We start from the raw sequence: 15,553 nt of genomic DNA, 5'->3' as shown, positions 1-15,553 counted from the left end.
TGTGTGTGTATTTTTTATTCTCTATGTCATTTATTTCCACTCTGATCTTTATTATTTCCTTCCTTCTACTTACTCTCAGCTTTTCTAATTATTCTTTTAGTTGGAAAGTTAGATTGTGTATTTGAGATTTTTCTTGCTTCTTGAAGTAAGCCTATAATGCTATAAACTTCCCTCTCAGGACTGCTTTTGCTGTGTCCCAATGGATTTGAGGTTGTTGTGTATTCATTTTCATTTGTTCCCAGGAAGTTTTTTATTTTCTTCTTGATCTCATTGGTAACCCGTTCATTGTTTAATAACATACTATTTAGCCTCCATGTTTTTTAAATGTATTTGAATTATTTGATTGTAGTTGATTTCTAGATTCATGCCATTTTGATCTGAGAAGGTGCTTGATATGATTTCAATCTTTTAAAATTTGTTAAGACTTATTTTTTGTCATAATATGTGGTCTGTCTTTGAGAATGTTCCATGTGCACTTGAAAAGAATGTATATTCTGCTGCTTTGGGATGATATCTTATATAAGTATCAATTAAATCCATCTTATCTAGTGTGTCATTTGAGGTCACTTTTTCCTTGTTTATTTTTTATCTGGAATATCTATCCTGTGATGTCAGTGGAATGTTAAAGTTTCCTACTATGGCTGTATTGCTATATCTCCCTTAAAGTTCACCAAGAGTTTTTTTATATAGTATTAGATCCTCCTATATTGGGTGCATATATTTTTACCAGGGTTATATCCTCTTGTTGGATCAATCCTTTTGGTACTATGCAGTGGCCTTCTTTGTCTCTTGTTATGGCCTTTGTTTTGAAATGTCTTTTGTCAGATATAAGTATTGCTACTCCTGCATTTTTTTTTTTTTTTCATTTCTATTTGCATGGAATTTTTTTTTCATACCTTCACTTTTATCCTGTGTGAGTCTTTTGTTCTGAAGTTGGTTTCTTGTAAACAGCATATACATGGATCATGTTTTCTTATCCATTCAGCTACCCTATGTCTTTTATTGGAGCATTTATTCCATTTACATTTAAGTTTATTATTGATAGGTACCATTTTAATCCTTTATGCCTATGTTTCTCTCTCTCTCTCTCTCTCTCTCTCTCTCTCTCTCTCTCTCTCTCTCCTTTTTACAGGAGTCCCTTTAGCATTTCTTGCGATGCTGGCTTGGTGATAATAAACCCCTTTAGACTTTTTTTTTTCTTTTTGGCCTGGGAAGCTCTTTATTTCCACTTCATTTTAAATGAGAGCCTTGCTGGATAGAGTAATCTTGGTTTCAGATCTCTGCTTTTCATTACTTTGAATACTTCATGCCATTTATTTTTGCCTGTAGTCTTTCTGTTGAGAAATCAGCTGACAGCTTTATGGGAACCCTCTTGTAGGTAACTGTCTCTCTCTTGCTGCCTTTAAGATTCTCTCTTTGGCTTTAACCTTTGGCATTTTGATGATGATGTGTCTTGGTGCGGATCTCTTTGGGTTCATCTTGATTGGGACTCTCTGTGCTTCCTGAACTAATGTGACTTTTCCATTACCCAGTTAGGGAAGTTTCCTGTCATTATTTCTTCAAAAAGATTGTCTACCCATTGCTCACAAAATGCTCACCCTGGTACTCCTATGATGAGGATATTGTTATGTTTCATGTTGTCCCACAGCTCCCTTAAACTATCCTCATATTTTTAATTATCTTTTCTTTCCACTTCTCTGATTGAGTGATTTTTTTCTACCTTGTCTTATAACTTGCTGATTGATCCTCTGTTTCCTTGAACCTACTGTTTATTCCTTCTATTGTATTCTGTATTTCAGATATGTTATTTTTCATTTCTTTCTGGTTGTTTTTCATGTTTTTTATGTCCTTTTTTATGCTGTTGAGCATCCTTAAAACCACTACTTTGTAATCTATTTCTGATCAATTGCTTGCTTCAACTTTATTTAGCTATTTTTCTGGCAGTTCATCCTGTTTTTTCATTTGGGGCCTCTTTTTTCCTTCCCCGTTTTTGCTGTTTCTTTTTGTTTGTCTCTATGTATTGGAAAGAACTGCTATGACTCCCAGTTTTGGTGCAGTGGCCTTCTGTAGTAGTGTCTTGTGGAACCCAGTAGTGCAGTCTCCTTGATCTTCTGAGCTGGATGCTCTAGGAATGTCCCTTGTGTGGGTTATGTGGGCCCTCCCATTGTAATTGGGTCTTGATTGCTATTGTCCTTTTAGTGGGTGGGCTTGGTCCTTTGACTGGTTGACTTGAGGCTCAACCCTGACCATGTCCTACCAACTGTTATGCAGGTGTGGGTTCACCCTTTGGATCTACTGATTGTGGAGCCTGCTGGATTTTGTTCTGATGTTGTCTGAAGCTGGCCACTTGGTATGCCAGACTCCAGCATCCTTGGATGTTCTCTGGTGCAAACCAATGTCAGTCACTGCCTCTGCCTGGCCCTCAGCAATCTGTCCAAAGCTCGGCAGAGTGGAGCCCCAAGTAGTCTGCTTGGTGGGGACTTTGGAGCCCAGAGGCTTTGTCTATGTTGGGTCCCACGTCTTGAATGCCCCTGCTCTGAGCTGTTCTCCTTTATCCCACAGAACTGTGCTCTGACAGGGTATCCAGGACCTGTGTGAGGGGGCTCGCCCTCTCTGTGTCTTTCCTCTGTGTTTTCTTCTTTTAATATTTCAGATCAGCTACATGTCAACTGGTTTTTCTGCCATTTACTCAGCAGTTTAGCTACAAGTCTGGTCCTGGTTTGGGGGCAAGTGAATGGAGCTTCCAACTACTCTTCTTTCAACCATCTTCTGTTCTCAGGAAAACATTTTTAGCTGTTCTCACTTATTAGGAAATTGGAATACATTGTGATTTGTAAGTGATGATTTTAAAAAATAGCATATTTTATATTCCTTTTTAAGAGGCTGTATGTGTCTGTTCATTCTCACCACTGTACCACATTCATTGTCACTGTGAGTTCTGGAGGAATAGGCATCATTTCATTTACCTTTGAGTTCAAAACTCTCAAAATAGTGTGTGATACATTATTACACACTAAATAAATGTAAATGGAGCTGATATTACTGGTTGAAAATAAAACCAATTAAAAAAAATTTTTTCTCTATTGATTTTAGAGAGAGAGGCAGGGCGAGGGAGAGAGAGATAGAAACGTTGATGAAAGAGAACATCAATTGGCTGTGTCCTATATGCCCAAATTGGGGATTGGGCCTGCAACCTGGGCATGTGCCCTGACCAGGAATCGAACTGGCGACCTCTTGGTGCATGGGTCAACACTCAACCACGAGCCACACTGGCTGAGCTAAAACCAATTTTTTAAAGATAGTTATTACTATTGCACATTATATCAGCTATACTTTAAGATTTCTGCACTCTGTTAGAGTATAGAAGCTGAAAATAATAGGGAACCTAAAGTCTGGTCAGAATAGCAGGACAAACAAACATAAAGGAAATGGCCTAACTGAGATGGAGAGGTGAGACTGGTTGAAGATCAGAGTAATAGTGAAAATACTGAAGATGTAAACCTGCATCTCACCTGGTATTAAAAAATATATACCTGAATGGTAAGGTGATAGATTGCCAGTGGTGTTTGCACTAGAGGATAATGAAGCAAAACAGAGAGGGACTAGAGAAGAGGGAAAGTCGAGAGGGAGTTTATCCCAGCTATCCACCAGCATAGAGAGGTAGTGAGTACAAGTGGCCTCTTCTACATTGAATAAAAAGTTGCTGCTCTAAATATGGTCTTCAGTGGCCTAGTAGTCATGCCTAGTGAATTGAGCACTATAATGACTCTTGGAGCAAAACTTAGAGTAAAACTCATCAGCTCAACTAAATGACCCTGGTTGGTCTTACTGGGTTGATAAAGTGAAGAACTCACATCCTTAGGACAACCAAAAACAAGATGGGAAAATAAGATGAGTATTCTTGATGCTTCGTTTGATGAAAATGTCTCCACTTACTGTGGAAGTCCATAAAAAGTACTGTTTACCTAAGATTAGAGGATTCTAGATAAATAAAAGAGTTTGATATTAGATGGATTTTGAGCTTTAAGCTTTTAAAGTATTTTTGTTATGTAAGCAACTTGTTCAGGTTAAGTTTGTGTTTTGCATGTGTTAAAGGGTTCTGGAAAAGTTAGGATAAATTTGTAGGCAAAATGGAAATGGAAAGAATGGGAGAAAAGGTTCTATTGTAGGTTGTACTGAAGAGACATAAACATAGGATTCTCAAATTTTTGTTTTTCCTTCCTTATGAATCTTTCTAGGCTCATTTGAATTGTACTCAATACTAGGGAGATGGGCAGATTTTAAAGTTATACATATTGCTGTCAATGTGCCATTGAATGTGATAGACATAAGAATTCTTACCTCTCTAGACCTGGCCCTTTAAATTGCCACTTATCTTATATTTCCATTAATTACTTTCCTGCAGAAAACATAAAAACATTTTCAAAATAAAAAATGATTTTGTTTACATTATCTACAGTCAGTGAACCTAATACCTGACACTACAGTTTTAAAGTCTGTATTATAATCACACTCACTAAGGAAAAATAGGTCACTCAGTACTATTACTTCTCTGTCATTTGAACCTTTACAATACTTTACACTGAACATTTTAACACTTAAACATGAAAGAAAAAGTAATTAAACACAAAAAAACTTTCATATAGTGCACCAGAGGGCGCTGTACTCTAGTTCTTCCTAAGAAAGAAAGTCCTTTAATCTAAAGCAGCGGTTCTCAACCTGTGGGTTGTGACCCCTTTGGGGGTCAAATGACCCTTTCAGAGGGGTCACCTAAGACCATCAGAAAACACATATTTCTGATGGCGATTTATAACAGAAGCAAAATTACAGTTATGAAGTAGCAACAAAAATAATTTTATGGCTGGGGGTCACCACAACATGAGGAACTGTATTAAAGGGTCACGGCATTAGGAAGGTTGAAGTTTGCATTTTCAATGAACAGATATGAGAGTGCTTGTGGAATGGTAGGCTGGAGACAGTGTCCTCGCTCTGCCTTGGGGAAGCTCTCAATTCCAGGTAATAAGTCTGGCTTTTAAAACAGTCACTTCAGAAGGATGATTATTTAGAAGGTTATGCATATATTTCATTGTTCAAACATAGTAGAGCTGTTTAAAGATTGCTTTTAAAGTCTGTGTGGTGCTATTTTCTTTTTTGTTTTCTCAATATTTGAAAACAAATATAATTTTTAGAAACAACCTAAATTTATTTGGCACTAAGGAGATGAATAAGGTAGATTATCAAACCATACAGTGCTGGTTATAGTTTTCTTTTTATATAACCAAAAATTAAATTATTAATTTGTTAGCCTTGTATAAGATATTATAACAGTGTAGAGAATAGTATCTAACTGGGTATGTGTTGTATAGACTTTAAACTATCTGAGAACCATCATTATCTCTTTTTCCTGGCCATCTACCTGCAAGTCTTCTTATATCTATAACATATAATTTATAATAATAAATATTTATGAAATCACCTCCCAACTAAAAAATATAGCATTGATGGTAACTTAAATTTGCCTAAGTGGTCCTTTCCTATCAAGTCCTTAGGTAACTAGTATTCATTATTTGTTTGACTTCCTCTTTATATATTTTTATCACATACTTATGTGTTCCTAGAAGTTATGTTTTGGTTTTAATTGTTTTGACTTTATAAAAAGTGTCATGCTATATTTGATCTTTTTGATATTTTTTTTACTCAATATTATATTGCTATGATTCATCCATTTGGTTATGTTAGCTGATGAATATTCATTATGAGTGCTATCCAATATTCCATTCTATAACCATAATTTATTTGTCGATCTCACTGTTGATGGGCACTTGAGCTGTTCCAGGTTTTGCTCTGACAAACAGTAATGTCATGGACTTTCATTTGGATACGTCTGTCCTAGTATACAGTGGCAGCCACTTAGCAGGAGTAAAGTTCGATTAGTTACATTTTCCTCTAACATATCTGCACTAAGAATGGAGTTGTTCTGCTGGAGTTTTCTACATTCCAGAAGGATTTACATAAACATTCATGAAGGAGGTTTCCTGAATGATGAATTCACCTTATTCATTTCTTACTGATCGACTAAAATTTAGGGAGCCATAATTATTTCTGGTCCTTTGAACATTTGTATGGTCTTATTTCATGTTGGTACCTATTGCCAATATAACCAGGAAAGAATAATACAGATAAATAGTGATGTGTAGAAATAAGTAGCTATGGTTCGAATATGGCCAGATGAGGCTGACTGACTTGGTGCGGTGAGATACTGCAGGTTAAGATAGACCTCCTTCTCTTTCTAGTGTACCTGGAATCTAGAATATGACATATTTTCTTAGACTGCCATTATTCATTATCTACACTTTATATAGAAGATGGGAATGTGTGGCTATAAAGACCAGCAAATTCTGTTCTATCCAGGCAAGCAGCTCATGATTCAACCAGTTTGACAAATCTAAGAGTATTGCTGAAATTATCCACAACCATAACTCAAACAAAGGCTCCAATTTATTCAATTAATATTTATTGAGTATGCATGTGTCTAGCATTATACAAACCTCTATTCTTATACCATAAAAACAGTTTCAGGCTTTTTTTAAAAAGCAGAAATCTAGTTTTAGAATCATTAAAAAATGCACTCTAGACTAGCTTGAATTTATATGTTTACTTATTTTATTTATTTAGGACAATGAAATATTAAAAAAAAAACCACCACCAAAGATATAAAGGGTTACAAAAAGATCAGAGAGCCCTAAGAAATTAGTTGACATGCAAAAACATTCGAGTGGCAGTGGGCTGAAAATCAAAATACTATTTTCTTTCTTGCATTTATCTTGTTTCTATTTGAATACAGATTTCTTGAAAAGCAAGATATGCATTCAGGTTTTAGGTAGATGGCTTTCCAGCTAGATGATCTAGTCATTTGCCTTCCATTTATAGATATCCGGTGGGATCACTCAAGTCACAGTTTTCAATATGTACGTGGGATTGTATGCCAGGATAAACTCTCTGCAAGGGCAGTAGAGTTCCCAGTTTTTCTCCCTTCTTGATAGAACCTTTATATTTAATTGGCTTAATGTAGAACATTTTAATACAGAAACCTAAAAGAAAAGAAGTAAAATTATTCATTATCTGTGTTTTAATAGCCCCAAATCAGAAATTAAAAAAAAAAAAAAAGAACATAAATGGAAAAAAAAAGATAAAAACAAAAACAGAAAGAAAGGAGAGTTGATTGAACTCAATGAGGGAGTAGAAGGAAATTACAAAATTATATCAGGAATAAAGACAAAAATTGCAAGATCCCCAAGGGAGAATAGATTTAAATGAAAGTTTAATAAAAGCATTAAATAGCAAAAAGACTAGGTACTGAGAAAATTGACATAGAACAACATCAATTCTAAGACATATTCTAAAGGATTAGATTTTAAAGACAAGGAAAAATAGAAATAACTGGCACAAGAATATAAATCTTTCTAATACCAAAAGAAAAAAAATTAAATAAAGACCCATCAAATAAAGAAATTGAATTAATATAATACTATAATTATAACATAGTATGACGATGTTGGGGCCAAATATATGTTATATCTATAAATGTTAGCTCATCTATTTTTATTTTTTCTTTATTGATTTTCAGAGAGAGAGGAAGGTGGAAAGAGAGAGAGAGAGAGAGAGAGAGAGAGAGAGAGAGAGAGAGAGAAACATCCATGAGAGGGTACATCAACTGGCTGCCTCTTGCATCCCCCCACACTAGAGATCAGACCCATAACCTGGGCATGTGTCCTGACCGGGAATCGAACTGGCGACTTCTCGATGCATGGGTCAACGCTCAAACACTGAGCCACACCCGCCAGGCTTAACTCATCTATAAATAGATTTTTCTATTGACTTGACAAGGAAAACCCAATTCTATGCTGTGTAGAAAAACACAATAATTGTAAAAGGCTAAAAATTAAGAGCTGAACAAATATTTCCAAGAAAATGAAAGAAAAATGGAAAGCAAAGATTGTAATTCTGTTACCAGAGAGTGGAATTCAGGCCAAAAAGCACTGAAACAAGACAAAGAAGGACACTTTATAATACTAAATCCAATTAATATGCAACAATGACAGCTATCCATGTGCTAAATGACACACAAACCATCTAAGTCATCCCTCCCCACCTCGCACTTCGACTCTCGCGGCTTCAGTGAAAGTCGAAGCGCAAAGTGGCAAGGGACAACTGTATACCAAGTGACCCAACACTTCATCTCCTACATCATCCTGCCAGTTGCTGAATATATTGATTCTAATTATGCAACTGGGGAAATTACCACAGGGTAGATTTGTGGATGCACTGGGTCCATTATAAGATGGACCCTAGTGAAAACTACATTGATTGCCTGACCCTGTAAGTCCCTAGTCTGACTGGTGGATCACAGTGGCCATTGAGTCTCTAGGAATTAATATCAATTTTGAGTGAGTGTCCAGTAATTGTCGAAAAGCCCAATTCCTTCTTCTTCCCCAATGTACAGTCATTCTGCTAAATGGCTGCAGGTCCCTTTGGGGATAGCTAGAAGTAAGATTTACAGTATAAATTGTTGTCTGTGTGACGGAGCCCTTCCTCAAAGGGGCTCTGGGACTGTGAGCTGGCTCCAGTCTGGGAATTGGGGTGGGGTGGTTTTTGACCTATTATTATGATGATTTAAGTCAGAATTCTGTTCTTCAGACTTAGAGTGTTTCCATTTATACAAATCAAATAAGGCTTTAGTAGGCTGCCCATCTGTTTCATTCTAGGGCCACTATGATTACTAGACAATATCACGGATCTCTGCGCTTCAGATGAATCTGATTATTGCTTCAGCTCTGCTGCCTGTTAGGTAACCATGCCAACCTTGGCCTTGACTACTAAGTAGACTGCATTCAATGGCAGCAGTTTGTCTTGTCATTCAGGTTTAAGCCACCATATAGCTCCTCAAGGTCATGGGATTCCTCACAAAATGCTTCTTACTTGGTGAAGAAATTGTCCTCTGGACTCAGTCCCAAAAGAAATGCATATTTATGTTTATTAAAAGACATGCTCAAGGAAATTCATAGAAGCATTGTCATAATCACCTAAAGCTGGATACTAGCCAAATGTCCATCTAGAGAAGAATGATTAAATATATTAAGATATATGCGTGTAAGGGAATACTATATAAAGCAATAGGAATGAACTAAAACAATGTGCAAAAATATGAATGAATCTCACAAACATGATGTAGAGTGGAAGAAGCCCCCTAAGAGAGACTGCATGCCATTTAATTCTATTTATATCATCTTCAAAAACAGGCAAAACTAATATATAATGGGAAAATGATTTCCCTTTCTGGGAATAATTACTGAAAGATAGCACAAAGGGTCTCTAGGACGCTGCTGATAATTGTTTTTCTTGATCTGGGTGCTGGTTACATAGGTGTATTCACTTTGTCAAAATTTATGGAGCTGTTCGCTTATGCTTTGTGCACTTTTCTATGTGTATGTTATACCTCAGAAAAAAAATTAAAACAACCAAACAATAAGCCCAATACCTGGAATACCAGGAGCCCCAGCTTTATCTAGAATATAGTAGAGGCATTTGTAAATATCTCACAGTCAGCTCTTGCGCAAAGGCCAATGCTTTCCAATTGTGGAATTTTGGTGAATGAAAGTATCGATTCACAATAGTTAATATTGCTGAAAGTGGTTTGATTAAAGATTGTTAAGCAAAACCACATGGGCCACGAGAAGAAATCCCTCAGTCAGCTAGAGAGTTAGGTAGAGTGTGTGCATAAAGATGATTCCAGGAAACCAGTGGGACATCTTTGGAAATGCAGTAGCTGTTTTAGTTTGGTACCCTATGTTCTTTATGTTATAGGTTTTATCATCTTGAAGGAAGTGCGAAACTTCTGTTCTGGAATATGCATTCAATAATAAACACCAAACATCTCTGTATATGTCCCAGACATATACGCCACCTCTTACCTCTTCCAGATATCCGAACACCATTATTGATGGCATTTTTGTTTTTATAAGGTTTCTCCTGGCCCACAATCATTCCACTGAAAGGTGCAAACACAGTAGATCCATCAGAGCACAAGACATCCACACCCTGGTGAGGCCTATGATTTCTAGGATGTAGATAAGAATGAACAGACTTAGGAACTGCCCAGGAATGTGGTGTTAGCCCTCTGTTCCCAGACTAGGGTATCAAAAATTGAAGTTGCTAGAACATGTTGGGATGTCTCAGGTTTCCTCACACTGCTTTATCCCATTTTAACCTCCCTCCATGAAGGTAGTAATAACCATGTTGTAAAGATAAAAGCATTTCTTTTTCATCCTCACCCAAGGACATTTTCGCATTTATCTTCAGATAGAGTGGGAGGGAGAGAGGGAGGGAGAGAGAGAGAGAAACATCGACATGAGAGAGACACATCAAGTGGTTGCCACCCACATGACTGCAGCTGGGGCTGGGGACAAACTGCAACCGAGGTACATGCCCTTAGCAGGAACTGAACCCGGGACTCTCTGGTCCGTGAGCCGATGCTCTAACCGCTGAGCCAAACCAACCAGGGTGAGATAGAAGCATTTAAGATAGTATTTGACACTTGGGAAGACTTTAAAAATATTATCTATTATTATTATTATTATTATGGCATTGTAGGGAAATGAGGAAATCCACATAAGTAAATTTTATAGACCACTTAGGAAATGGTTTTTAATGAGAACTCATCATAAAAGAATCTTATGTTACCCAAGTCTTATTTTTCCCTCAGTGATCCAGAAGTTATTACAAACATCATTTACTATATAGGCTATTTTAATATAGGAATGATACTGCTTGTGTTTATTACAGTATGTATAGCACAAACACAAAATGTTCCCAGGTTGTGAGATTCCACGAGGCTGTTTTTAACAATCCTCCCTGTAGTCACCGAGCCTGCTCTTACCAACCTCTTCTCCTTTCTGATAGGCTACTACCTGAAAAATTAGATTCACCAGGATTGTTAGATGATGTAAAGCAATACTGATAAAGTTTAAGGTATGAACTGAGTCTGAATTTTGCAACTCATTGGCCATTTTTTTAATATGTCCCAGCTCAGAAATATCTCAGGGGGTTTGAGGTTACTTTTTAAGTAGTATCTGTGTAAGAGAGAGTTTCGCTATAATTAGAATAAAGATCAGTAATGCAGTTGGACACACAGCTGTTTCTTCAGAGAGTGGTACTCCCAAGGTGATCCTGTTGGTTATTGAACATTCACAAGCGTGTACCTCGTTGTCTGGAATAAATTGTCTGCTCAGGGCCAGCCTCTGGTGGTCAGCTCCCAGAGCCTGGGTTCATAACACTGTGGTTTGATGGAAAGAAGATCCTAAAGCCCAAATCCTAGTCTAGCCTTTACCACCTCCAACTGTTTGGCAGGTCCCTTAGCCCTTTGGTACCTCCGTTCTAGTTCCTCATCTATAAAATGGGATAGTAATGTTTGATTTTCACCTCAGAAAAACCAGGTGAAGTAAGTCAATGTGTGAAACACTGAGAAGGAAAACACTGTTTGCTCCTCTTTCTCTTTTCCTTCTTCCATGCTCTGTTCTCAATTCAGAGCCCATTCCTGAAGCAGGGTTCTTAGAAGTCACTCCAAAGACAGCAATGTAACTGGTTTCGTCTCTGAGTTTTCCTGCTGTCGGAGGGAGATGATCATGAGCACTTGAGGAAATGCAGAGCACTAAGCAAAGAGATCGAGAGCCCAAAGAGCTTATGGTTATTTGTGAAACCCCATACCTACCTGTGAGCAGTGTACTGGCCGCAGCCGAGGCTGTCGCACGTCCTGATCTCATTGGAAGACTTGCCAGCACATATATTAGCCCATGGTCCAGCCAGTGCTATGAAGGAGAAACATGAAAAGCAGATTTCCTCTTCTCACATATTTCCAGTCTCCATTTTCTTTATAAGTCTGTCAGTAGATTCTGAAAATCTTGTTTTCACTATAGTTTGTCCCCAACCTTCTGTAGTTTGTGGTAGGATCTTCTTTTAACTCCTGATTCAGATGTAAAATGAGCTTTTTCCCTGGCCACAGAAGTCCATCTTATGCTATATAGAGTATTTTTAAGTGTGTCTGTTTGTAAGCATTAACCTCCATCATTACAGTTTCAGATTGTCCACTAATAAATGGAATAAACTGTGCTTTTCAAATTTTCTTTGTTCATTGCTTGGCATGGGGTTAAGGAAAATAACCAAACAGCATGGTTCAAAGAAATAACTCCAGAAATTCTTAAGTAAGTTTGAAATGTTCCTTTATTGTTAGTCCTAATAATCAAATTCAAGAAAATATTTGAAACAAACTTTGAACTGGCAAAGCCTGTTTAACACTAAATAAATCTCTTTCATATCTTCAAACATGGGAGAAGGATTCTTAGAAATACAAACATGCCCAACCAATGTAGCTTAGAGCGGAGTGAGAAGAGAAGGTGGGGAATAGAGCAGAAACAACCATATGAAAAATTATGATGCAGTAAAACAAGAAAGGGGGCTAGCTCTCTCTGTATTTTGTGCAAACTGTAATATAGTGAACACTCGATAAATGTTCAATCGAATGCAATTTTGGAGATTTCTAATGTTAATGTTCACTACAGGATGCAGTTAGCAAACTCATTCTTTCACTTCAAAACAAACTGACAAAAACAGAACCTGTTAATTTGATCACTGATTTTATTTTACAGTATTTTACTATTTATAAATATATGTGCTGTGAAGAGAAGGTATAGAATATGGCCATTAAGCATATTCTTTAATATTCTTTCAAAAGCCTTATATCTTGGAGCCAAGTTTCAAGACAACATATAATGCTATCAAGATATAATGCTATCACCCTGGCAACTCTTATTTGTCCTTGGGAACTGAGACATATACTAGACAATTTTTTAATTTATTTATTTTTCTCTCAGGCTGTGACTATTAGGGAGCATTCCCCTTGTCCTAATCCCCACTTGTCTGCATCAGGTATTTTCTAAATTATATTCTTGCACAAACGTTTTATTTTCAAGTTATGTTCCAGTTAAGTTCTAGACCATAACTGAGGACGTTTCTTAAAGTCCTCCCATTTCACTTGTATGTTTCCCTCATGGAAGGACCAGAACACTCAGGTGGAAATCCTTGAGAACCACCCCCATTCTTCCTGTTCCATTTTTAACAACCAAATACACAAGTTTCTGCTGTGATTGTGCTATTATTGACTTTTAAATCTATTCTTGAAATACGTTTTTAAAAATTAGTCGAGTCTAAAATTGTCTCTTTGACTTACCAGTCGAAATCAAAGCAGCCAAAAGGAGGACTCTGGAGGAAATCATTTGGCTTCTATGTCCCGGTGACATTTCTTCCTCTGATAATTATAATTACTCTATACTCTCTTTGAAGAACATTCAAGTTTGAATAAATATTTTCTAGCTATTTAGCCTTAGAATTCTGCATCTTTTGTTTTTTAATACGAGACCAAAAAGAAGATGAGATGGAACAAGTCAAATTCTAATATTCCATTGATAGCTATTTGGTTCTCATGTAGAATCTATATAAAAGCTTTTGAGCTGAACAAGCAGCTAATTTTATTGGAAATGCTGACTAAATATTAACAGAAAATGATAAGAGTAGGTAAAGAGTGACTGTCCTCAGGGCTGTGGCTTCATGTAACTGCAGATATAGTAAAAATACAAAAATATGCCCAGACTAACTTTAGGATAATAGTTACCTCAGAGCAGGGAGGGAACAGAATGGTGGAGGGGTATACAGTGCTTAAACTCTAAAATACTCTATAAAAAAAAACAAAAAGATCAGAAGCAAATATACAAAATATTAATTTGTTAATTAATGGAGATAAATACTTGGGTAATTGTTATATTGCTTTCTGTACTTTTCTGTATATTTCAAACATGTATTAGCATCTCCTTTTCATGCTTAATAGCAGACGAGGCCCTGGAATTTTCTGTGGAAACATCCCCATTTAAGTAATTTGTCAGTAGCTGTGGGAGACTGAGATTGTGGCCCCAGGTCTTCACCCCTTCCTGCACCCACAGCCTTGCCACATCTCTTAGGGGCATAGGGGCTTTCCCAACCTCTGATTTGTGGGTCAGTTATATGACATACTTCGGCCAATAAAGCAAGGCAGACGTGACAGCGTATCAGCAAAGCCTGACCCCCAAGGGGCCTTATGTCTTTCTATTTTCCTTCTTGTGTTCTGCCGTCTTCACAAGGAGAACTTTCACAGACTAACCAACTGGCCCAGGAAGAGAATGACAGTCAACTGGAGTAGATTGGCCCTAGCCAAGCCTAGTACACCCCTTCATTTACATTAGAAAATCCCCAGCTCTCAGGATTACTGAATGCAATGTTTAAGAAAATATTAAGGGAATGAAAGCAAGTATAAGCTAGCTAACTGAACATCTGTCCTGAACAAGCTGGCCTATGTCCATTTTGGAGTGGTATTCCAGGGCCTGAAGGCACTGTCCTTGTTGTTTGTGTATAATCGTGATTGTAAGGAATGTTCAGATGATTGCTATATGTTAGAGATCTTTTGATCAGAAACACTGATCTGTTAATCAATGTCTTTGAATGAGACCTTTATCCTCTCTGAGCATAAAAAAACTTCCTCATAAAAAAACATATGTGGAAGTGCAATGACTTATTGGGCTACAGTTACTGGAGGGCATTTAACTTTTGCAAGATATACTCAACTATCAGCATTATAAATTGACCTTGTTTCTCCCCCATGCCTCATGCCTTGACCATTTTATTTTTCTTACCACTTCACCAAAGATAGAGAGGACCAGGAGGAGGCAGAGAAATTCAAATTGGCTACAATTCAAGTTTGATGGCAGTGGTGATAAAAACAATTTCACCTATATGGAGACTAAAAGCTACTTGTCTCTTAGCACATCATTCCCATCTCTCTTTAGAAAAGTGTAAGCTAAATTATTGTAATAGAACTCATCCAATTACAAGGCTCCATTGTTTCCTCCTGTCTTATCACTGGTTCTCTCTAACTCTGTCTTCTGCTTCCCACAAGGTAGGTAATGAGTTTGTGCTGAAATAGCAAAGTAAGAAGGCTGATCATATTCCAGGAGTTTATGAACAAATTTTTTTTTTTTATCTTCACCCAAAGACATTTTTGCATTTATCTTCGATAGAGCGGGAGGGAGAGAGGGAGGAAGAGAGAGAGGGGGAAACATTCATGTGAGAGAGACACATCGAGTGGTTGCCACCCACACAAGCCCAACCAGGGTTGGGGACAAACTGCAACCAAGGTAGGTGCCCTTAGACTCTCTGGTCTATAGGCCGACGCCCTAACCACTGAGCAAAATCAGCTAGGACAACACATTTATTTTTATAAATTAATATTTTGTATTTGGCTTAGTTCATTCAGGCTGCTATAACAAAATACCATTGACTGGGTGGCTAAAAAACTAAAGAAATGTATTTCTTACAGTTCTGGAGTCTGGAAGTCTAAGATCAGGGTGTCAGCATGGCCAGGTTCTGGTGATGGCCCTCAGCCAGGTTGCAGACTGCTGACTTCTCCCTACAT

The 15,553-nt window shown here is 37.3% G+C and overlaps 1 protein-coding gene across 1 annotated transcript; it reads right to left on the bottom strand.

Moving 5' to 3' along the window:
• Positions 1-6,902: 6,902 nt before the first annotated feature.
• On the bottom strand, positions 6,903-13,478 carry LECT2 (leukocyte cell derived chemotaxin 2). The gene is made up of 4 exons (XM_036241738.1): positions 13,283-13,478; positions 11,768-11,864; positions 9,972-10,117; positions 6,903-7,091 (listed from the first exon to the last, which is right to left on the bottom strand). Exons 1-4 carry the CDS (start codon positions 13,350-13,352, stop codon positions 6,925-6,927), a joined length of 480 nt encoding a protein of 159 aa, XP_036097631.1. The 5' UTR covers positions 13,353-13,478; the 3' UTR covers positions 6,903-6,924.
• Positions 13,479-15,553: the final 2,075 nt, after the last annotated feature.

This window comes from Molossus molossus, unplaced genomic scaffold (assembly GCF_014108415.1).
Source record: "Molossus molossus isolate mMolMol1 unplaced genomic scaffold, mMolMol1.p scaffold_m16_p_4, whole genome shotgun sequence".
Classification (NCBI taxonomy): domain Eukaryota; kingdom Metazoa; phylum Chordata; class Mammalia; order Chiroptera; family Molossidae; genus Molossus; species Molossus molossus.
The sequence above is the reverse complement of the archived record's forward strand: the minus strand, read 5'-3'. Positions and strand labels throughout refer to the sequence as shown.